The 24,960-nt window shown below is 51.5% G+C and overlaps 1 protein-coding gene across 2 annotated transcripts in view; it reads left to right on the forward strand.

Annotated features, from left to right (window-relative positions):
- TPM2 (tropomyosin 2) overlaps positions 1-24,704 on the forward strand; it is a 155,129-nt gene extending 130,425 nt beyond the window's left edge. For both annotated transcript variants that reach the window (XM_068253468.1, XM_068253450.1), the window contains exon 9: positions 23,429-24,704. In XM_068253468.1, the coding sequence (XP_068109569.1) occupies positions 23,429-23,511 (83 nt within the window). In that variant the 3' untranslated portion in view covers positions 23,512-24,704. The remainder of the gene's footprint in view (positions 1-23,428) is intronic.
- The last annotated feature ends 256 nt before the right edge of the window (positions 24,705-24,960 follow it).

Raw genomic sequence — 24,960 nt, forward strand, 5'->3', positions numbered from 1 at the left:
AGCATTTTGAGTGGCACTTTCAATATATATATATATATATATGTATACAGTATATAAAAGTATAATATATTTACTTTACAGTACTTGCATTCATGTAATTAACATGTAAATCACAATCTATTACGGAACTCTCCAGACGAAACTAAGAAAAAACTCTCCACAATCACGATGGGTTAATTTACTTTTTAGAATACAAATTGATCATTACCAATAAGCCCATCGCAGTGTATTACATTTTGGTTATAATTACATTTAGCGCATTGCACAGTCACAGTGTATTCAAGTTATTTCGCGTTGCAGCGCTGTACATTACACAGGAAGATCTTAAATAACGTTACATAATCTTACATTCTTGTTTGATTCTCGATCAGGACATCTATCGGATTTTAAACAGTGCTAACATTAAATAACGTTAAGTCTTCGGTTATATGTGGTAAACATCATTGCTGTGCACCCTCTTTCATCATTGTTCCCGTGTGCCATCATTATACATTATAAACGTTAAACAGCATTAAGCCTATGTTTTATAGGCAGCGCCATTTTCCTCTGATCTGCCTACACAGGCTCCACCCGGCCACCAATCCAAGAGAGAATTCCTCTGTGGGTGTGGCTTTCCCTTACCACCAGTTACGTGTGCCTTATGCCTGCCAACAGTATGATAGGGGGTGCCCCTCCCCCTTCTCACCACACCCCCACAAAGCACCACGCCTATTGCTGGTGGACATTATACCTTGGTCTGAGGAAGGAGAGCTGGGTTACCAGGCAGAACGCAGTGAGGAGGAGTCTGACCACCCCTATAGAGACAGTGTCAGTTATTGGTCTATAACAGTAAGTCCAGGTATTGGCCGGTTTCAGTGCCTCCTATTTTACTACAGGAGTGGAAGAAAAGACATCAGCGGATGGAATGTGGTCCACACGCTGTACTGCAGTATTACAGATAGATACCGTACTTTTTCCATTTCACGATCTTAAGACCGCAGCGGCAAACCCCAGGACCGCCTAACGCCAATTGGCATCAAGTCCTGGGGCCGGCTACTTCCTGCTTGGAAGGCGGAGTCCTGCTCCGTCTTCAGTCTCCAAGCGGTGATCGCTGCTAGGAGACAGTTAGACGGAGAGACTGCCATCTATAAACATAGTACAACGCTGCGATCTGCGGCAGTGCTGTACTGGGGACAGCCATGTGACACAGGAGAAATCCACTGTGATAGGCTGGCCAGAGGAGGGGGAAGGGTGAACAAAATGAAAAAAAAAAAACACATGTATTTATTTAAAAAAAATAATAAGACAAATATTAGTCAATAAATACAAAACCATCTGGGGGGCGATTAGACCCCACCAGCAGAAAGCTCTGTCAGTGGGGAGAAAAGGGGCGGGAGGGGGGGGGGAATCACTTGTGTGCTGAGTTGTGTGTCCCTGCAGCTTAAAACTGCAATGGCCCTTTTAGGGCCCATTTCCACTATCACGAATTCGCATAGCCAGTGCAAGTGGATGGGACTGTTTCCACTTGTGCGTTTCCCCGCACGTTTATCTGTGCAGAAAAAATCTGCAGGGTAGGGCCCTCAGAATTCGCCTGCGTGTGGAATGCAGGCGAATCGCACGCAATGTATTTAATAGGGAAATCGCATGCGTTTTCCCCATGCGGTTTTTGCCGCGATTTCGCATGCGATTTCGCATAGGTACCCATGTTAATTCACACAGGCAGTGACATGGTTAAAATCGCATCACCCTTACCTATGCGAAATCGCATGCAAAATCACGGCAAAAAACGCATGCGGAATCGCACCCGCATGCGATTTTCCTGCTGTGATTCGCCGGCGATTCCGCAACGCTATAGTGGAAACGGGCCCTTAGTAAAAAATGGCTTGGTCTTTAGGGGGGTCTAGCACTGTGGTCCTGAAGTGGTTAAAGACTAGACAAGGGGACTGGATTGGATGGAGTGCACCCCACCTACAGGACTACAGGACAGGCAGGCAGGATGTGACTTCCTAGTAGGGGGTTGGACAAATACCCTAACATTAACCTTCAGAGGCAGATATTATCAGTAGATACAGGCAGGAGGCCGGGACTCCTCCCACACACGTCCTGCTCGGATATTATCAGTAGATACAGGCAGGAGGCCAGGACTCCTCCCACACAAGTCCTGCTCAGATATTATCAGTAGATACAGGCAGGAGGCCAGGACTCCTCCCACACAAGTCCTGCTCACATATTATCAGTAGATACAGGCAGGAGGCCAGGACTCCTCCCACACAGGTCCTGCTCAGATATTATCAGTAGATACAGGCAGGAGGCCAGAACTCCTCCCACACAAGTCCTGCTCGGATATTATCAGTAGATACAGGCAGGAGGCCAGGACTCCTCCCACACAAGTCCTGCTCAGATATTATCAGTAGATACAGGCAGGAGGCCAGGACTCCTCCCACACAAGTCCTGCTCAGATATTATGAGTAGATACAGGCAGGAGGCCGGGACTCCTCCCACACAAGTCCTGCTCAGATATTATCAGTAGATAGAGGAGTCCAGGACTCCTCCCACACAGGTCCTGCTCAGATATTATCAGTAGATACAGGCAGGAGGCCAGGACTCCTCCCACACAAGTCCTGCTCAGATATTATCAGTAGATACAGGCAGGAGGCCAGGACTCCTCCCACACAAGTCCTGCTCAGATATTATCAATAGATACAGGCAGGAGGCCTGGACTCCTCCCACACAAGTCCTGCTCAGATATTATAAGTAGATACAGGCAGGAGGCCAGGACTCCTCCCACACAAGTCCTGCTCAGATATTATCAGTAGATACAGGCAGGAGGCCAGGTCTCCTCCCACACATGTCCTGCTCAGATATTATCAGTAGATACAGGCAGGAGGCCAGGACTCCTCCCACAGAAGTCCTGCTCAGATATTATCAGTAGATACAGGAGGCCAGGACTCCTCCCACACAAGTCCTGCTCGGATATTATCAGTAGATACAGGAAGGAGGCCAGGACTCCTCCCACACAAGTCCTGCTCAGATATTATCAGTAGATACAGGCAGGAGGCCGGGACTCCTCCCACACAAGTCCTGCTCGGATATTATCAGTAGATACAGGCAGGAGGCCAGGACTCCTCCCACACAAGTCCTGCTCAGATATTATCAGTAGATACAGGCAGGAGGCCAGGACTCCTCCCACACAGGTCCTGCTCAGATATTATGAGTAGATACAGGCAGGAGGCCAGGACTCCTCCCACAAAAGTCTGCTCAGATATTATCAGTAGATACAGGCAGGAGGCCAGGACTCCTCCCACACAAGTCCTGCTCGGATATTATCAGTAGATACAGAAGGCCAGGACTCCTCCCACACAAGTCCTGCTCAGATATTATCAGTAGATACAGGCAGGAGGCCAGGACTCCTCCTACACAAGTCCTGCTCAGATAATATCAGTAGATACAGGCAGGAGGCCAGGACTCCTCCCACACAAGTCCTGCTCAGATATTATCATTAGATACAGGCAGAAGGCCAGGACTCCTCCCACACAAGTCCTGCTCAGATATTATCAGTAGATACAGGAGGCCGGGACTCCTCCCACACAAGTCCTGCTCAGATATTATCAGTAGATACAGGCAGAAGGCCAGGACTCCTCCCACATAAGTCCTGTTTAGATATTATCAGTAGATACAGGATGCCAGGACTCCTCCCACACAAGTCCTGCTCAGATATTATCAGTAGATACAGGGAGGCCGGGACTCCTCCCACACAAGTCCTGCTCAGGTATTATCAGTAGATACAGGCAGGAGGCCGGGACTCCTCCCACACAAGTCCCACTCAGATATTATCAGTAGATATAGGCAAGAGGCCGGGACTCCTCCCACACAAGTCCTGCTCAGATATTATCAGTAGATACAGGCAGGAGGCCAGGACTCCTCCCACACAAGTCCTGCTCAGATATTATCAGTAGACACAAGAGGCCAGGACTCCTCCCACACAAGTCCTGCTCAGATATTATCAGTAGATACAGGCAGGAGGCCAGGACTCCTCCCACAGAAGTCCTGCTCAGATATTATCAGTAGATACAGGCAGGAGGCCAGGACTCCTCCCACACAAGTCCTGCTCAGATATTATGAGTAGATACAGGCAGGAGGCCAGGACTCCTCCCACACAAGTCCTGCTCAGATATTATCAATAGATACAGGCAGGAGGCCTGGACTCCTCCCACACAAGCCCTGCTCAGATATTATAAGTAGATACAGGCAGGAGGCCAGGACTCCTCCCACACAAGTCCTGCTCAGATATTATAAATAGATACAGGCAGGAGTCCAGAACTCCTCCCACACAAGTCCTGCTCAGATATTATGAGTAGATACAGGCAGGAGGCCAGGACTCCTCCCACACAAGTCCTGCTCGGATATTATTAGTAGATACAGGCAGGAGGTCAGGACTCCTCCCACACAAGTCCTGCTCAGATAATATCAGTAGATACAGGCAGGAGGCCAGGACTCCTCCCACACAGGTCCTGCTCAGATATTATGAGTAGATACAGGCAGGAGGCCAGGACTCCTCCCACACAAGTCCTGCTCGGATATTATCAGTAGATACAGGAGGCCAGGACTCCTCCCACACAAGTCCTGCTCGGATATTATCAGTAGATACAGGGAGGAGGCCGGGACTCCTCCCACACCAGTCCAGCTCAGATATTATCAGTAGATACAGGCAGGAGGCCAGGACTCCTCCCACACAAGTCCTGCTCAGATATTATCAGTAGATACAGGAGGCCAGGACTCCTCCCACACAAGTCCTGCTTGGATATTATCAGTAGATACAGGAGGCCAGGACTCCTCCCACACAAGTCCTGCTCAGATATTATCAGTAGATACAGGAGGCCAGGACTCCTCCCACACAAGTCCTGCTCAGATATCATCAGTAGATACAGGCAGGAGGCCGGGACTCCTCCCACACAAGTCCTGCTCAGATATTATCAGTAGATACAGGCAGGAGGCCAGGAGGACTCCTCCCACACAAGTCCTGCTCAGATATTATCAGTAGATACAGGCAGGAGGCCAGGACTCCACCCACAGAAGTCCTGCTCGGATATTATCAGTAGATACAGGCAGGAGGCCAGGACTCTTCCCACACAGGTCCTGCTCAGATATTATCAGTAGATACAGGAGGCCAGGACTCCTCCCACACAAGTCCTACTCAGATATTATCAGTAGATACAGGCAGGATGCCGGGACTCCTTCCACACAAGTCCTGCTCAGATATTATCAGTAGATACAGGCAGGAGGCCAGGACTCCTCCCACACAAGTCCTGCTCAGATATTATCAGTAGATACAGGCAGGAGGCCAGGACTCCTCCCACACAAGTCCTGCTCAGATATTATCAGTAGATACAGGCAGGAGGCCAGGACTCCTCCCACACAAGTCCTGCTCAGATATCAGTAGATACAGGAGGCCAGTACTCCTCCCACACAAGTCCTGCTCATATATTATCAGTAGATACAGGAGGCCAGGACTCCTCCCACACAAGTCCTGCTCAGATATTATCAGTAGATTTAGGCAGGAGGCCAGGACTCCTCCCACACAAGTCCTGCTCGGATATTATCAGTAGATACAGGCAGGAGGCCAGGACTCCTCCCACACAAGTCCTGCTCAGATATTATCAGTAGATACAGGCAGGAGGCCAGGACTCCTCCCACACAAGTCCTGCTCAGATATTATCAGTAGATACAGGCAGGAGGCCAGGACTCTTCCCACACAAGTCCTGCTCATATATCATTAGTAGATACAGGCAGGAGGCTAGGACTCCTCCCACACAAGTCCTGCTCAGATATTATCAGTAGATACAGGCAGGAGGCCGGGACTCCTCCCACACAAGTCCTGCTCAGATAATATCAGTAGATACAGGCAGGAGGCCAGGAGGACTCCTCCCACACAAGTCCTGCTCAGATATTATCAGTAGATTTAGGCAGGAGGCCAGGACTCCTCCCACACAAGTCCTGCTCGGATATTATCAGTAGATACAGGCAGGAGGCCAGGACTCCTCCCACACAAGTCCTGCTCGGATATTATCAGTAGATACAGGCAGGAGGCCAGGACTCCTCCCACACAAGTCCTGCTCAGATATCATTAGTAGATACAGGCAGGAGGCCAGGACTCCTCCCACACAAGTCCTGCTCAGATATGATCAGTAGATACAGGCAGGAGGCCAAGACTCTTCCCACACAAGTCCTGCTCAGATATCATTAGTAGATACAGGCAGGAGGCTAGGACTCCTCCCACACAAGTCCTACTCAGATATTATCAGTAGATACAGGAGGCCAGGACTCCTCCCACACAAGTCCTGCTCAGATATTATCAGTAGATACAGGCAGGAGGCCAGGACTCCTCCCACACAAGTCCTGCTCGTATATTTTCAGTAGATACAGGGAGGAGGCCGGGACTCCTCCCACACAAGTCCTGCTCAGATATGATTAGTAGATACAGGCAGGAGGCCGGGACTCCTCCCACACAAGTCCTGCTCAGATATTATCAGTAGATACAGGAGGCCAGGACTCCTCCCACACAAGTCCTGCTTAGATATTATCAGTAGATGCAGGAGGCCAGGACCCCTCCCACACAAGTCCTGCTCAGATATTATCAGTAGATACAGGCAGGAGGCCAGGACTCCTCCCACACAAGTCCTGCTCAGATATTATCAGTAGATACAGGCAGGAGGCCAGGACTCCTCCCACACAAGTCCTGCTCAGATATTATCAGTAGATACAGGCAGGAGGCCAGGACTCCTCCCACACAAGTCCTGCTCAGATATTATCAGTAGATACAGGCAGGAGGCCAGGACTCCTCCCACACAAGTCCTGCTCAGATATTATCAGTAGATACAGGCAGGAGGCCGGGACTCCTCCCACACAAGTCCTGCTCAGATATTTTCAGTAGATACAGGGAGGAGGCCAGGACTCCTCCCACAAAAGTCCTACTCAGATAATATCAGTAGATACAGGCAGGAGGCCAGGAGGACTCCTCCCACACAAGTCCTGCTCAGATATTATCAGTAGATTTAGGCAGGAGGCCAGGACTCCTCCCATACAAGTCCTGCTCGGATATTATCAGTAGATACAGGCAGGAGGCCAGGACTCCTCCCACACAAGTCCTGCTCAGATATTATCAGTAGATACAGGCAGGAGGCCAGGACTCCTCCCACACAAGTCCTGCTCAGATATGATCAGTAGATACAGACAGGAGGCCAAGACTCTTCCCACACAAGTCCTGCTCAGATATCATTAGTAGATACAGGCAGGAGGCCAGGACTCCTCCCACACAAGTCCTGCTCAGATATGATCAGTAGATACAGGCAGGAGGCCAAGACTCTTCCCACACAAGTCCTGCTCAGATATCATTAGTAGATACAGGCAGGAGGCTAGGACTCCTCCCACACAAGTCCTACTCAGATATTATCAGTAGATACAGGAGGCCAGGACTCCTCCCACACAAGTCCTGCTCAGATATTATCAGTAGATACAGGCAGGAGGCCAGGACTCCTCCCACACAAGTCCTGCTCGTATATTTTCAGTAGATACAGGGAGGAGGCCGGGACTCCTCCCACACAAGTCCTGCTCAGATATGATTAGTAGATACAGGCAGGAGGCCGGGACTCCTCCCACACAAGTCCTGCTCAGATATTATCAGTAGATACAGGAGGCCAGGACTCCTCCCACACAAGTCCTGCTAAGATATTATCAGTAGATACAGGAGGCCAGGACCCCTCCCACACAAGTCCTGCTCAGATATTATCAGTAGATACAGGCAGGAGGCCAGGACTCCTCCCACACAAGTCCTACTCAGATATTATCAGTAGATACAGGCAGGAGGCCAGGACTCCTCCCACACAAGTCCTGCTCAGATATTATAAGTAGATACAGGCAGGAGGCCAGGACTCCTCCCACACAAGTCCTGCTCAGATATTATCAGTAGATACAGGCAGGAGGCCAGGACTCCTCCCACACAAGTCCTACTCAGATATTTTCAGTAGATACAGGCAGGAGGCCAGGACTCCTCCCACACAAGTCCTGCTCAGATATGATCAGTAGATACAGGCAGGAGGCCAAGACTCTTCCCACACAAGTCCTGCTCAGATATCATTAGTAGATACAGGCAGGAGGCTAGGACTCCTCCCACACAAGTCCTACTCAGATATTATCAGTAGATACAGGAGGCCAGGACTCCTCCCACACAAGTCCTGCTCAGATATTATCAGTAGATACAGGCAGGAGGCCAGGACTCCTCCCACACAAGTCCTGCTCGTATATTTTCAGTAGATACAGGGAGGAGGCCGGGACTCCTCCCACACAAGTCCTGCTCAGATATGATTAGTAGATACAGGCAGGAGGCCGGGACTCCTCCCACACAAGTCCTGCTCAGATATTATCAGTAGATACAGGAGGCCAGGACTCCTCCCACACAAGTCCTGCTTAGATATTATCAGTAGATACAGGAGGCCAGGACCCCTCCCACACAAGTCCTGCTCAGATATTATCAGTAGATACAGGCAGGAGGCCAGGACTCCTCCCACACAAGTCCTGCTCAGATATTATCAGTAGATACAGGCAGGAGGCCAGGACTCCTCCCACACAAGTCCTGCTCAGATATTATCAGTAGATACAGGCAGGAGGCCAGGACTCCTCCCACACAAGTCCTGCTCAGATATTATCAGTAGATACAGGCAGGAGGCCAGGACTCCTCCCACACAAGTCCTGCTCAGATATTATCAGTAGATACAGGCAGGAGGCCGGGACTCCTCCCACACAAGTCCTGCTCAGATATTTTCAGTAGATACAGGGAGGAGGCCAGGACTCCTCCCACAAAAGTCCTACTCAGATAATATCAGTAGATACAGGCAGGAGGCCAGGAGGACTCCTCCCACACAAGTCCTGCTCAGATATTATCAGTAGATTTAGGCAGGAGGCCAGGACTCCTCCCATACAAGTCCTGCTCGGATATTATCAGTAGATACAGGCAGGAGGCCAGGACTCCTCCCACACAAGTCCTGCTCAGATATTATCAGTAGATACAGGCAGGAGGCCAGGACTCCTCCCACACAAGTCCTGCTCAGATATGATCAGTAGATACAGACAGGAAGCCAAGACTCTTCCCACACAAGTCCTGCTCAGATATCATTAGTAGATACAGGCAGGAGGCCAGGACTCCTCCCACACAAGTCCTGCTCAGATATGATCAGTAGATACAGGCAGGAGGCCAAGACTCTTCCCACACAAGTCCTGCTCAGATATCATTAGTAGATACAGGCAGGAGGCTAGGACTCCTCCCACACAAGTCCTACTCAGATATTATCAGTAGATACAGGAGGCCAGGACTCCTCCCACACAAGTCCTGCTCAGATATTATCAGTAGATACAGGCAGGAGGCCAGGACTCCTCCCACACAAGTCCTGCTCGTATATTTTCAGTAGATACAGGGAGGAGGCCGGGACTCCTCCCACACAAGTCCTGCTCAGATATGATTAGTAGATACAGGCAGGAGGCCGGGACTCCTCCCACACAAGTCCTGCTCAGATATTATCAGTAGATACAGGAGGCCAGGACTCCTCCCACACAAGTCCTGCTAAGATATTATCAGTAGATACAGGAGGCCAGGACCCCTCCCACACAAGTCCTGCTCAGATATTATCAGTAGATACAGGCAGGAGGCCAGGACTCCTCCCACACAAGTCCTGCTCAGATATCATCAGTAGATACAGGCAGGAGGCCAGGACTCCTCCCACACAAGTCCTGCTCAGATATTATCAGTAGATACAGGCAGGAGGCCAGGACTCCTCCCACACAAGTCCTGCTCAGATATTATCAGTAGATACAGGCAGGAGGCCAGGACTCCTCCCACACAAGTCCTACTCAGATATTATCAGTAGATTTAGGCAGGAGGCCAGGACTCCTGCCACCCAAGTCCTGCTCAGATATTATCAGTAGATACAGGCAGGAGGCCAGGACTCCTCCCACACAAGTCCTGCTCAGATATTATCAGTAGATACAGGCAGGAGGCCAGGACTCCTCCCACAAAAGTCCTACTCAGATAATATCAGTAGATACAGGCAGGAGGCCAGGAGGACTCCTCCCACACAAGTCCTGCTCAGATATTATCAGTAGATTTAGGCAGGAGGCCAGGACTCCTCCCACACAAGTCCTGCTCGGATATTATCAGTAGATACAGGCAGGAGGCCAGGACTCCTCCCACACAAGTCCTGCTCAGATATCATTAGTAGATACAGGCAGGAGGCTAGGACTCCTCCCACACAAGTCCTACTCAGATATTATCAGTAGATACAGGAGGTCAGGACTCCTCCCACACAAGTCCTGCTCAGATATTATCAGTAGATACAGGCAGGAGGCCGGGACTCCTCCCACACAAGTCCTGCTCAGATATTTTCAGTAGATACAGGGAGGAGGCCGGGACTCCTCCCACACAAGTCTTGCTCAGATATGATTAGTAGATACAGACAGGAGGCCGGGACTCCTCCCTCACAAGTCCTGCTCAGATATTATCAGTAGATACAGGAGGCCAGGACTCCTCCCACACAAGTCCTGCTTAGATATTATCAGTAGATACAGGAGGCCAGGACCCCTCCCACACAAGTCCTGCTCAGATATTATCAGTAGATACAGGCAGGAGGCCAGGACTCCTCCCACACAAGTCCTGCTCAGATATTATCAGTAGATACAGGCAGGAGGCCAGGACTCCTCCCACACAAGTCCTGCTCAGATATTATCAGTAGATACAGGCAGGAGGCCAGGACTCCTCCCACACAAGTCCTGCTCAGATATTATCAGTAGATACAGGCAGGAGGCCAGGACTCCTCCCACACAAGTCCTGCTCAGATATTATCAGTAGATACAGGCAGGAGGCCGGGACTCCTCCCACACAAGTCCTGCTCAGATATTATCAGTAGATACAGGCAGGAGGCCGGGACTCCTGCCACCCAAGTCCTGCTCAGATATTATCAGTAGATACAGACAGGAGGCCGGGACTCCTCCCACACAAGTCCTGCTCGGATATTATCAGTAGATACAGGCAGGAGGCCATGAGGCCAGGACTCCTCCCACAAAAGTCCTACTCAGATAATATCAGTAGATACAGGCAGGAGGCCAGGACTCCTCCCACACAAGTCCTGCTCAGATATTATCAGTAGATACAGGCAGGAGGCCAGGACTCCTCCCTCAAAAGTCCTACTCAGATAATATCAGTAGATACAGGCAGGAGGCCAGGAGGACTCCTCCCACACAAGTCCTGCTCAGATATTATCAGTAGATACAGGCAGGAGGCCAGGACTCCTCCCACACAAGTCCTGCTCAGATATTATCAGTAGATACAGGCAGGAGGCTGGGACTCCTCCCACACAAGTCCTGCTCAGATATTATCAGTAGATACAGGCAGGAGGCCAGGAGGACTCCTCCCACACATGTCCTGCTCAGATATCATTAGTAGATACGGGAGGCCAGGACTCCTCCCACACAAGTCCTGCTCAGATATCATTAGTAGATACAGGCAGGAGGCTAGGACTCCTCCCACACAAGTCCTGCTCAGATATTATCAGTAGATACAGGCAGGATGCCAGGACTCCTCCCACACAAGTCCTGCTCAGATATTATCAGTAGATACAGGCAGGAGGCCGGGACTCCTCCCACACAAGTCCTGCTCAGATATTATCAGTAGATACAGGAGGCCAGGACTCCTCCCACACAAGTCCTGCTCAGATATTATCAGTAGATACAGGCAGGAGGCCGGGACTCCTCCCACACAAGTCCTGCTCAGATATTATCAGTAGATACAGGCAGGAGGCCGGGACTCCTCCCACACAAGTCCTGCTCAGATATTATCAGTAGATACAGGCAGGAGGCCAGGACTCCTCCCACACAAGTCCTGCTCGGATATTATCAGTAGATACAGGAGGCCAGGACTCCTCCCACACAAGTCCTGCTCAGATATTATCAGTAGATACAGGAGGCCAGGACTCCTCACACACAAGTCCTGCTCAGATATTATCAGTAGATAAAGGAGGCCAGGACTCCTCCCACGCAAGTCCTGCTCAGATATTATCAGTAGATACAGGCAGGAGGCCAGGACTCCTCCCACACAAGTCCTGCTCAGATATTATCAGTAGATACAGGAGGCCAGGACTCCTCCCACACAAGTCCTGTTCAGATATTATCAGTATATAGAGGCAGTAGGCCGGGACTCCTCCCACACACGTCCTGCTCAGATATTATCAGTAGATACAGGGAGGAGGCCGGGACTCCTCCCACACAAGTCCTGCTCAGATATTATCAGTAGATACAGGCAGGAGGCCGGGACTCCTCCCACACAAGTCCTGCTCGGATATTATCAGTAGATACAGGAGGCCAGGACTCCTTCCACACAAGTCCTGCTCAGATATTATCAGTAGATACAGGCAGGAGGCTGGGACTCCTCCCACACAAGTCCTGCTCAGATATTATCAGTAGATACAGGAGGCCGGGACTCCTCCCACACAAGTCCTGCTCAGATATTATCAGTAGATACAGGAGGCCGGGACTCCTCCCACACAAGTCCTGCTCAGATATTATCAGTAGATACAGGCAGGAGTCCTGGACTCCTCCCACACAGGTCCTGCTCAGATATTATCAGTAGATAGAGGGAGGAGGCCGGGAATCCTCCCACACAAGTCCTGCTCAGATATTATCAGTAGATACAGGGAGGAGGCCGGGACTCCTCCCACACAAGTCCTGCTCAGATATTATTAGTAGATACAGGCAGGAGGCCGGGACTCCTCCCACACAAGTCCTGCTCGGATATTATCAGTAGATACAGGATGCCGGGACTCCTCCCACACAAGTCCTGCTCAGATATTATCAGTAGATACAGGAGGCCGGGACTCCTCCCACACAATTCCTGCTCAGATATTATCAGTAGATACAGGCAGGAGTCCGGGACTCCTCCCACACAAGTCCTGCTCAGATATTATCAGTAGATACAGGCAGGAGGCCGGGACTCCTCCCACACAAGTCCTGCTCAGATATTATCAGTAGATACAGGAGGCCAGGACTCCTCCCACACAAGTCCTGCTCAGATATTATCAGTAGATACAGGCAGGAGTCCGGGACTCCTCCCACACAAGTCCTGCTCAGATATTATCAGTAGATACAGGCAGGAGGCCGGGACTCCTCCCACACAAGTCCTGCTCAGATATTATCAGTAGATACAGGAGGCCAGGACTCCTCCCACACAAGTCCTGCTCAGATATTATCAGTAGATACAGGCAGGAGGCCGGGACTCCTCCCACACAAGTCCTGCTCAGATATTATCAGTAGATACAGGCAGGAGGCCGGGACTCCTCCCACACAAGTCCTGCTCAGATATTATCAGTAGATACAGGAGGCCAGGACTCCTCCCACACAAGTCCTGCTCAGATATTATCAGTAGATACAGGCAGGAGGCCGGGACTCCTCCCACACAAGTCCTGCTCAGATATTATCAGTAGATACAGGCAGGAGGCCAGGACTCCTCCCACACAGGTCCTGCTCAGATATTATCAGTAGATAGAGGGAGGAGGCCGGGAATCCTCCCACACAAGTCCTGCTCAGATATTATCAGTAGATACAGGGAGGAGGCCGGGACTCCTCCCACACAAGTCCTGCTCAGATATTATCAGTAGATACAGGCAGGAGGCCGGGACTCCTCCCACACAAGTCCTGCTCGGATATTATCAGTAGATACAGGCAGGAGGCCGGGACTCCTCCCACACAATTCCTGCTCAGATATTATCAGTAGATACAGGAGGCCGGGACTCCTCCCACACAAGTCCTGCTCAGATATTATCAGTAGATACAGGATGCCGGGACTCCTCCCACACAAGTCCTGCTCAGATATTATCAGTAGATACAGGAGGCCGGGACTCCTCCCACACAATTCCTGCTCAGATATTATCAGTAGATACAGGCAGGAGTCCGGGACTCCTCCCACACAAGTCCTGCTCAGATATTATCAGTAGATACAGGCAGGAGGCCGGGACTCCTCCCACACAAGTCCTGCTCAGATATTATCAGTAGATACAGGAGGCCAGGACTCCTCCCACACAAGTCCTGCTCAGATATTATCAGTAGATACAGGCAGGAGGCCGGGACTCCTCCCACACAAGTCCTGCTCAGATATTATCAGTAGATACAGGCAGGAGGCCAGGACTCCTCCCACACAGGTCCTGCTCAGATATTATCAGTAGATACAGGCAGAAGGCCAGGACTCCTCCCACACAAGTCCTGCTCAGATATTATCAGTAGATACAGGAAGCCAGGACTCCTCCCACACAAGTCCTGCTCAGATATTATCAGTAGAAACAGGAGGCCAGGACTCCTCCCACACAAGTCCTGCTCAGATATTATCAGTAGATACAGGCAGGAGGCCGGGACTCCTCCCACACAAGTCCTGCTCAGATATTATCAGTAGAAACAGGAGGCCAGGACTCCTCCCACACAAGTCCTGCTCAGATATTATCAGTAGATACAGGCAGGAGGCCGGGACTCCTCCCACACAAGTCCTGCTCAGATATTATCAGTAGATACAGGAGGCCAGGACTCCTACCACACAAGTCCTGCTCAGATATTATCAGTAGATACAGGCAGGAGGCCGGGACTCCTCCCACACAAGTCCTGCTCAGATATTATCAGTAGATACAGGAGACCAGGACTCCAATGTGCCAGGACACTCCTCCTATGTGCCAGGACACTCCCCCTGTGTGTCAGGACACTCCCCTAATGTGCCAGGACACTCCTCCTTTGTGCCAGGACACTCCCCCTGTGTGTCAGGACACTCCTCTAATGTGCCAGGACACTACCCCTATGTCCCTATGTGCAGGACACTCCTCCTATGTGCCAGGACACTCCTCCTATGTGCCAGGACACTCCCCCTATGTGCCAGGACACTGCTCCAATGTGCCAAGACACTCCCCCTATGTGCCAGGACACTCCCCCTATGTGCCAGGACACTCCCCCTATGTGCCAGGACACTCCCCCTATGTGCCAGGTTACTCCTCCTATGTGCCAGGGCACTCCTCCTATGTGCCAGGGCACTCCTATGTGCCAGGACACTCCTCCAATGTGCCAGGACAATCCCCCTATGTGCCAGGACACTCCTCCTATGTGCCAGGACACTCCCCCTATGTGCCAGGACACTCCCCCTATGTGCCAGGGCACTCCCCCTATGTGCCAGGACACTCCTCCTATGTGCCAGGACACTCCCCCTAGGTGCCAGCACAGTCCCTCTATGTGCCAGGACACTCCTCCTATGTGGCAGGACACTCTCCTTATGTGGCAGGACACTCCCCTTATGTGCCAGCACACTTTCTCTATGTGCCAGCACACTCCCTCTATGTGCCAGGACACTCCTCCTATGTGCCAGGACACTCCTCCTGTGTGTCAGGACACTCCTCTAATGTGCCAGGACACTCCCCCTATGTGCCAGGCTACTCCTCCTATGTGCCAGGACACTCCTCCTATGTGCCAGGACACTCCTCCTATGTGCCAGGACACTCCTCCTATGTCCCAGTACACTCCTCCTATGTGCCAGGACACTCCTCCTAGGTGCCAGGACACTCCTCCTAGGTTCCAGGACACCCCCCCTATGTGCCAGGAATTATCCTCCTATGTGCCAGGAATTCTCCTCCTATGTGCCAGGACACTCCCTCTATGTGCCAGGACACTCCCTCTATGTGCCAGGGCACTCCCCCTATGTTCCAGGACACTCCTCCTATGTGCCAGGACACTCCCCCTATGTGCCAGCACTCCCCCCATGTGCCAGGACACTCCCCCTATGTTTCAGGACACTCCTCCTATGTGCCAGGACACTCCTCCTATGTGCCAGGACACTCCTCCAATGTGCCAGGACACTCCCCCTATGTGCCAGGACACTCCTCCTATGTGCCAGGACACTCCTCCTATGTGCCAGGACACTCCCCCTATGTGCCAGGACACTCCCCATATGTGCCAGGACACTCCCCCTATGTGCCAGGACACTCCTCCAATGTGCCAGGACACTCCTCCTATGTGCCAATACACTCCTCCTATGTGCCAGGACACTCCCCCTATGTTTCAGGACACTCCTCCTATGTGCCAGGACACTCCTCCTATGTGCCAGGACACTCCTCCTATGTGCCAGGACACTCCTCCTATGTGCCAGGACACTCCCCCTATGTGCCAGCACACTCCTCCTATGTGCCAGGACACTCCTCCTATGTGCCAGGACACTCCTCCAATGTGCCAGGACACTCCCCCTATGTGCCAGGACACTCCTCCTATGTGCCAGGACACTCCTCCTATGTGCCAGGACACTCCTCCTATGTGCCAGGACACTCCCCCTATGTGCCAGGACACTCCCCCTATGTTCCAGGACACTTCCCCTATGTGCCAGGACACTCCTCCTATGTGCCAGGACACTCCCCCTATGTGCCAGCACACTCCTCCTATGTGCCAGGACACTCCCCCTATGTGCCCTCACTCACCCTATTGGCCTCCTAAGGATCCAGAGTTAGGAATTATCGCTGGGGAGGGGGAATAAACTCCACACTGAATCGCACCAGGCAGCCATAGACGTATATAAAGCTGGCTTGCTCTGTCACAAACTAAAAGGACTCCACATAGCGTAAAACCATTTTAATAACAAGAATATAAGTGATAAGATTGCAATGAGGCTAGAGCAGAGGAACAGGTGAGTATACAGGCTTACTAATCGAAAAGAATGGAGGATTAGGAATTTTATTACATGTGCAACGGTGGACTTATATATATGTCATGTGGTGTGGGTGGGGCCTCCAGTATGTGGGCAGCACCACTAGATCCCTTAAAGAAAGGATAAATTGCTAATATCAAACAAGGCTTTAAACAACATAGTGTCTCTTTCACTAAACATAGGCACATAGGCACTCCCCCTATGTTTCAGGACACTCCTCCTATGTGCCAGGACACTCCTCCTATGTGCCAGGACACTCCTCCAATGTGCCAGAACACTCCCCCTATGTGCCAGGGCACTCCTCCTATGTGCCAGGGCACTCCTCCTATGTGCCAGGACACTCCTCCAATGTGCCAGGACAATCCCCCTATGTGCCAGGACAATCCCCCTATGTGCCAGGACAATCCCCCTATGTGCCAGGACACTCCCCCTATGTGCCAGGACACTCCCCCTATGTGCCAGGGCACTCCCCCTATGTGCCAGGACACTCCTCCTATGTGCCAGGACACTCCCCCTAGGTGCCAGCACAGTCCCTCTATGTGCCAGGACACTCCTCCTATGTGGCAGGACACTCTCCTTATGTGGCAGGACACTCCCCTTATGTGCCAGCACACTTTCTCTATGTGCCAGCACACTCCCTCTATGTGCCAGGACACTCCTCCTATGTGCCAGGACACTCCTCCTGTGTGTCAGGACACTCCTCTAATGTGCCAGGACACTCCCCCTATGTGCCAGGCTACTCCTCCTATGTGCCAGGACACTCCTCCTATGTGCCAGGACACTCCTCCTATGTGCCAGGACACTCCTCCTATGTGCCAGGACACTCCCCCTATGTGCAGGACACTCCTATGTGCCAGGACACCCCCCCTATGTGCCAGGGCACTCCCCCTATGTTCCAGGACACTCCTCCTATGTGCCAGGACACTCCCCCTATGTGCCAGGATACTCCTATGTGCCAGGATACTCCTATGTGCCAGGCTACTCCTCCTATGTGCCAGGACACTCCTCCTATGTGCCAGGACACTCCTCCTATGTGCCAGGACACTCCTCCTATGTCCCAGTACACTCCTCCTATGTGCCAGGACACTCCTCCTAGGTGCCAGGACACTCCCCCTAGGTGCCAGGACACCCCCCCCCCCCTATGTGCCAGGAATTCTCCTCCTATGTGCCAGGAATTCTCCTCCTATGTGCCAGGACACTCCCTCTATGTGCCAGGGCACTCCCCCTATGTTCCAGGACACTCCTCCTATGTGCCAGGACACTCCCCCTATGTGCCAGCACTCCCCCTATGTGCCAGGACACTCCTATGTGCCAGGGCACTCCCCCTATGTTTCAGGACACTCATCCTATGTGCCAGGACACTCCTCCTATTTGCCAGGACACTCCTCCAATGTGCCAGGACACTCCCCCTATGTGCCAGGACACTCCTCCTATGTGCCAGGACACTCCCCCTATGTGCCAGGACACTCCCCCTATGTGCCAGGACACTCCCCATATGTGCCAGGACACTCCCCCTATGTGCCAGGACACTCCCCCTATGTGCCAGGACACTCCCCCTATGTGCCAGGACACTCCTCCTATGTGCCAATACACTCCTCCTATGTGCCAGGACACTCCTCCTATGTGCCAGGACACTCCCCCTATGTTTCAGGACACTCCTCCTATGTGCCAGGACACTCCTCCTATGTGCCAGGACACTCCTCCAATGTGCCAGGACACTCCCCCTATGTGCCAGGACACTCCTCCTATGTGCCAGGACACTCCTCCTATGTGCCAGGACACTCCTCCTATGTGCCAGGACACTCCCCCTATGTTCCAGGACACTTCCCCTATGTGCCAGGACACTCCTCCTATGTGCCAGGACACTCCCCCTATGTGCCAGGACACTCCCCCTATGTTCCAGGACACTTCCCCTATGTGCCAGGACACTCCTCCTATGTGCCAGGACACTCCCCCTATGTGCCAGCACACTCCTCCTATGTGCCAGGACACTCCTCCTATGTGCCAGGACACTCCCCCTATGTGCCAGGACACTCCCCCTATGTTCCAGGACACTTCCCCTATGTGCCAGGACACTCCTCCTATGTGCCAGGACACTCCCCCTATGTGCCAGCACACTCCTCCTATGTGCCAGGACACTCCCCCTATGTGCCCTCACTCACCCTATTGGCCTCCTAAGGATCCAGAGTTAGGAATTATCGCTGGGGAGGGGGAATAAACTCCACACTGAATCGCACCAGGCAGCCATAGACGTATATAAAGCTGGCTTGCTCTGTCACAAACTAAAAGGACTCCACATAGCGTAAAACCATTTTAATAACAAGAATATAAGTGATAAGATTGCAATGAGGCTAGAGCAGAGGAACAGGTGAGTATACAGGCTTACTAATCGAAAAGAATGGAGGATTAGGAATTTTATTACATGTGCAACGGTGGACTTATATATATGTCATGTGGTGTGGGTGGGGCCTCCAGTATGTGGGCAGCACCACTAGATCCCTTAAAGAAAGGATAAATTGCTAATATCAAACAAGGCTTTAAACAACATAGTGTCTCTTTCACTAATCCAGCATCTATCAATGCCGGCCGAACCTGTCACCAGCCCCTCATGAGTCAGTACACTGATGAAACGCATAGGGAGGAGCTACATCTGACGTCAGCCCCTCATGAGTCAGTACGCTGATGATATGCATAGGGAGGAGCTACGTCTGACGTCTGCCCCTCATGAGTCAGTACGCTGATGAAACGCATAGGGAGGAGCTACGTCTGACGTCAGCCCCTCATGTGTCAGTACGCTGATGAAACGCATAGGGAGGAGCTACATCTGACGTCAGCCCCTCATGAGTCAGTATGCTGGTGAAATGTGTATGACTGAGTTATGTCTGACGTCAGCCCCTCATGAGTCAGTACACTGATGAAACGCATAGGGAGGAGCTACATCTGACGTCAGCCCCTCATGAGTCAGTACACTGATGAAACGCATAGGGAGGAGCTACATCTGATGTCAGCCCCTCATGAGTCAGTATGCTGGTGAAATGTGTATGACTGAGTTATGTCTGACGTCAGCCCCTCATGAGTCAGTACACTGATGAAACGCATAGGGAGGAGCTACATCTGACGTCAGCCCCTCATGAGTCAGTACACTGATGAAACGCATAGGGAGGAGCTACATCTGACGTCAGCCCCTCATGAGTCAGTACGCTGACGAAACGCATAGGGAGGAGCTACATCTGATGTCAGCCCCTCATGAGTCAGTACGCTGACGAAACGCATAGGGAGGAGCTACATCTGCCGTCAGCCTCTCATGATTCAATACGCTGATGAAACGCATAGGGAGGAGCTACAGCTGACGTCAGCCCCTCATGAGTCAGTACGCTGACGAAACGCATAGGGAGGAGCTACATCTGCCGTCAGCCCCTCATGATTCAGTACGCTGATGAAACGCATAGGGAGGAGCTACATCTGACGTCTGCCCCTCATGAGTTAGTACGCTGATGAAACGCATAGGGAGGAGCTACGTCTGACGTCAGCCCCTCATGTGTCAGTACGCTGATGAAACGCATAGGTAGGAGCTACGTCTGACATCAGCCCCTCATGAGTCAGTACGCTGATGAAACGCATAGGGAGGAGCTACATCTGCCGTCAGCCCCTCATGAGTCAGTACGCTGATGAAACGCATAGGGAGGAGCCACGTCTGACATCAGCCCCTCATGAGTCAGTACGCTGATGAAACGCATAGGGAGGAGCTACATCTGACGTCTGCCCCTCATGAGTCAGTACGCTGATGAAACGCATAGGGAGGAGCTACATCTGCCGTCAGCCCCTCATGAGTCAGTACGCTGATGAAACGCATAGGGAGGAGCTACGTCTGACATCAGCCCCTCATGAGTCAATACGCTGATGAAACGCATAGGGAGGAGCTACAGCTGACGTCAGCCCCTCATGAGTCAGTACGCTGACGAAACGCATAGGGAGGAGCTACATCTGCCGTCAGCCCCTCATGATTCAATACGCTGATGAAATGCATAGGGAGTAGCTACAGCTGACGTCAGCCCCTCATGAGTCAGTACGCTGATGAAATGCATAGGGAGAAGCTACTACACTGATGAAACACATAGAGCGGAGCTACGTCTGACGAGGTTGAGGTGTCGCAGATATGTGGTTGAGATGTGGGTGACATGTGGGAGATCTGTGGGTAAGGCGTGGGAGATAAGTGGGGAGGTGTGGGAGATACGAGATTGAGGTGTGGGAGATATGTGGGAGGTATGTGGGTGAGGGGTGGGAGATAAATGGGGGAGGTGTGGGAGATCTGTGGGTGAGGCGTGGGAGATAAGTGGGGGAGGTGTGGGAGATATGTGGTTGAGGCGTGGGAGATATGTGGGAGGTATGTGGGTGAGGGGTGGGAGATAAATGACGGAGGTGTGAGAGATCTGTGGGTGAGGCGTGGGAGATAAGTGGGGAGGTGTGGGAGATACGAGATTGAGGTGTGGGAGATATGTGGTTGAGGCGTGGGAGATATGTGGGGGGTATGTGGGTGAGGGGTGGGAGATAAATGGGGGAGGTGTGGGAGATCTGTGGGTGAGGCGTGGGAGATAAGTGGGGGAGGTGTGGGAGATATGTGGGTGAGGCGTGGGAGATATGTGGGAGGTATGTGGGTGAGGGGTGGGAGATAAATGGGGGAGGTGTGAGAGATCTGTGGGTGAGGCGTGGGAGATAAGTGGGGGAGGTGTGGGAGATATGTGGGTGAGGCGTGGGAGATATGTGGGAGGTATGTGGGTGAGGAGTGGGAGATAAATGGGGGAGGTGTGAGAGATCTGTGGGTGAGGCGTCGGAGATAAGTGGGGGAGGTGTGGGAGATATGTGGTTGAAGAGTGGGAGATGCGAGGTTGAGGTGTCGCAAATATGTGGTTGAGATGTGGGTGACCTGTGGGAGGTATGTGGGTGAGGGGTGGGAGATAAATGGTTGAGGTGTGGTAGGTGGGTTAGGTGTGGGAGGTATGTGGGTGAGACGTGGGAAATATGTGGGGGAGGTGTGAGGCGTGGAAGATACAGGTGTGAGGCGTGGAAGATACAGGTGTGAGGCGTGGAAGATACAGGTGTGAGGCGTGGAAGATACAGGTGTGAGGCGTGGAAGATACAGGTGTGAGGCGTGGAAGATACAGGTGTGAGGCGTGGAAGATACAGGTGTGAGGCGTGGAAGATACAGGTGTGAGGCGTGGAAGATACAGGTGTGAGGCGTGGAAGATACAGGTGTGAGGCGTGGAAGATACAGGTGTGAGGCGTGGAAGATACAAGTGTGAGGCGTGGAAGATACAGGTGTGAGGCATGGAAGATACAAGTGTGAGGCGTGGAAGATACAGGTGTGAGGCATGGAAGATACAAGTGTGAGGCGTGGAAGATACAGGTGTGAGGCGTGGAAGATACAGGTGTGAGGCGTGGAAGATACAGGTGTGAGGCGTGGAAGATACAGGTGTGAGGCGTGGAAGATACAGGTGTGAGGCGTGGAAGATACAAGTGTGAGGCGTGGAAGATACAGGTGTGAGGCATGGAAGATACAAGTGTGAGGCGTGGAAGATACAGGTGTGAGGCATGGAAGATACAAGTGTGAGGCGTGGAAGATACAGGTGTGAGGCATGGAAGATACAGGTGTGAGGCGTGGAAGATACAGGTGTGAGGCGTGGAAGATACAGGTGTGAGGCATGGAAGATATGTGGTTGAGGTGTGGGAGATCTGTGAGTGAAGTGTGGGAGATATGTGGGGAAGATGTGGGAGATCTGTGGGTGAGGTGTGGGAGATATGTGGGGGAGATATGTGGGTGAGGGGTGTGAGATAAGTGGGGGAGGTGTGGGAGATAAATGGTCGAGGTGTGGGAGATACGAGGATGTGGGAAGTATGTGGGTGAGGTGTGGGAGATCTGTGGGTGAGGTGTGGGAGATACGTGGGGGAGGTGTGGGAGGTATGTGGGTGAGGGGTGTGAGATATGAGGTTGAGGTGTGGGAGATATGTGGTTGAGGTGTAGGTGGCATGTGGGAGGTATGTGGGTGGGGCGTGGGAGATACATGGTTAAGGTGTGGGAGATCTGTGGGTGAGGTGTGGGAAGTTTGTGGGTGAGGCGTGGGAGATACGTGGGGGAGGTGTGGGAGATACGTGGTTGAGGTGTAGGTGACCTGTGGGAGGTATGTGGGTTGGGCGTGGGAGATACATGGTTAAGGTGTGGGAGATCCGTGGGTGAGGTGTGGGAGATACGTGGGTGAGGCGTGGGAGATATGTGGGGGAGGTATGGGAGATATGTGGTTGAGGTGTAGGTGACCTGTGGGAGGTATGTGGGTTGGGCGTGGGAGATACATGGTTAAGATGTGGGAGATCCTTGGGTGAGGTGTGGGAGGTTTGTGGGTAAGGCGTGGGAGATACGTGGGGGAGGTGTGGGAGATATGTGGTTGAGGTTTGTGAGATACGAGGTTGAGGTGTGGGGGATTGGGAGATATGTAGGTGAGGCATGGGAGATACATGGGGGAGGTGTGGGAGATATGTGGTTGAGGCATATGTGGTTTCACTAGTGGATGGTTGGCCCCACATTTTACCTGAATGGTGAGTTTTATAAAGGCAATTAATACACGCTGAGGTCTTGCAGTGAGTTGGCAAGCTGCTATGAGATGTTTGGTGCTGATTCTGCCATTTTTGTGTCTCCAGAGACTCTTGCTACAGCTAAAGAGGAGCAAATTACTATTCAACAGACCCTGGACCAGACTCTGGTGGAGCTAAACAACATGTAATGGTCAACCCTCAGCCTTTTCTGCATAAACTTCCTGGAGCTCACTCTATCCACTGGTGCTTTTTTCCCATGTCACGTCACCCCATCTCTCTGCCCTATCCACTGTTCCTCAAGAGTGGTCTATAACTGCATGAGGTGTAGGATCTACAATGTCTCCTTACAAGGTCTTCCTCCAGCCTGATATTCACTGAAGTCCAGAAGTTTCGTTGAAGGATTGAACTTTCTCAAGGACGACTGAACATGGACAGTGTTCTGCTGGAAGGTGTGGCTTTATTCTCGGCCGATGACTTATAATGCTAATGTGTCTTCTGTTCATTGTGAATAATACTTGGTCTAGACATATTCACCAGCATAAGATCTTGCAGGCTTGCCTGATTTCCATCTACAGCAATACTGAGGGGTTTGTCTGTGAACACAAGGTGGACCTGGAATCTGTCTGGATTGTCCCAAACTCACTAGGAAACCTACTGCAGTGTTTATAAAGGGACACATATTTAACAACATTATTTAAAAGGGTTGTTTTTGGAGTGAATTGGGTGAATACGCAGTCTGTAAGTGACAATTCTCCTACATATTAGCATTTTCTAAGAGGGTACAGCTGGTAGGGACTAGAATGCTGGACAATTCTATGGTGACTCCTAAACACACCTTCCAATGCAAGAAGATTAGGAGAAACTGTTTAGCAGGAGGAACTGGTTGTCACAAGGTGACAATTTGACTAATTAGGTGAAATTTTCCTGTTGGATGAATTGGATAATTCTGTCAAATGCTGAAGCTCTGCACTGACCTCTTCTTGTGGTCTTCTCTGAGATGCTCTCACCATTTCCTGCTGTCTTTCTCCATCTAGCACTGTTACTCTGGTCTTGTGATGTTAGCGTATGAGGAACCAATGAAGGTGTAGCCGCTGTCATACATTGTCACACTGTGTGGCTCTAACCTGGTCCATGGAAATGTCCAGACCTAAGCGCTATGTCAGTTGCCTTCAGGTTTCATAGAAGTGGTGAGCCGCTGATCCTCTTTGCTAACTGTAACCACTGAGACCTCCTCCGAGACACCTTCACACTGACCTCCCTGAGCACTGGTATGGCCAATCACTGGGCAGGACGCATAGCATGTCCTTTGCTGGATGCAGAGCTTGTTGTCCACCATAAAAGTTCAGAAATAAAACATGCATGTGGTTCTTTCCAAAAAAAATCCTTGTCTATGATTATTACTGTTCTGTATCTAACCTGTGGGAGTGGCTAAGAGACGCCACATGTTCCATATGACCTCAAAACCTCTACATTTATTTGCCTAAGAGTGCCGGGTTTTAAGAGTGTCATGGCGCTCAGTTTGCCTAAAAGGGGAATATATCATTTAACATAACATGATGCTACATAGAAGGTTCTCCTTTGTGGAAAGTCAGAAGCACCTGAATTTGTGTAGAATGTACAAGTGGTCTTACTGCAGT

This window comes from Hyperolius riggenbachi, chromosome 1 (assembly GCF_040937935.1).
Source record: "Hyperolius riggenbachi isolate aHypRig1 chromosome 1, aHypRig1.pri, whole genome shotgun sequence".
Lineage (NCBI taxonomy): Eukaryota > Metazoa > Chordata > Amphibia > Anura > Hyperoliidae > Hyperolius > Hyperolius riggenbachi.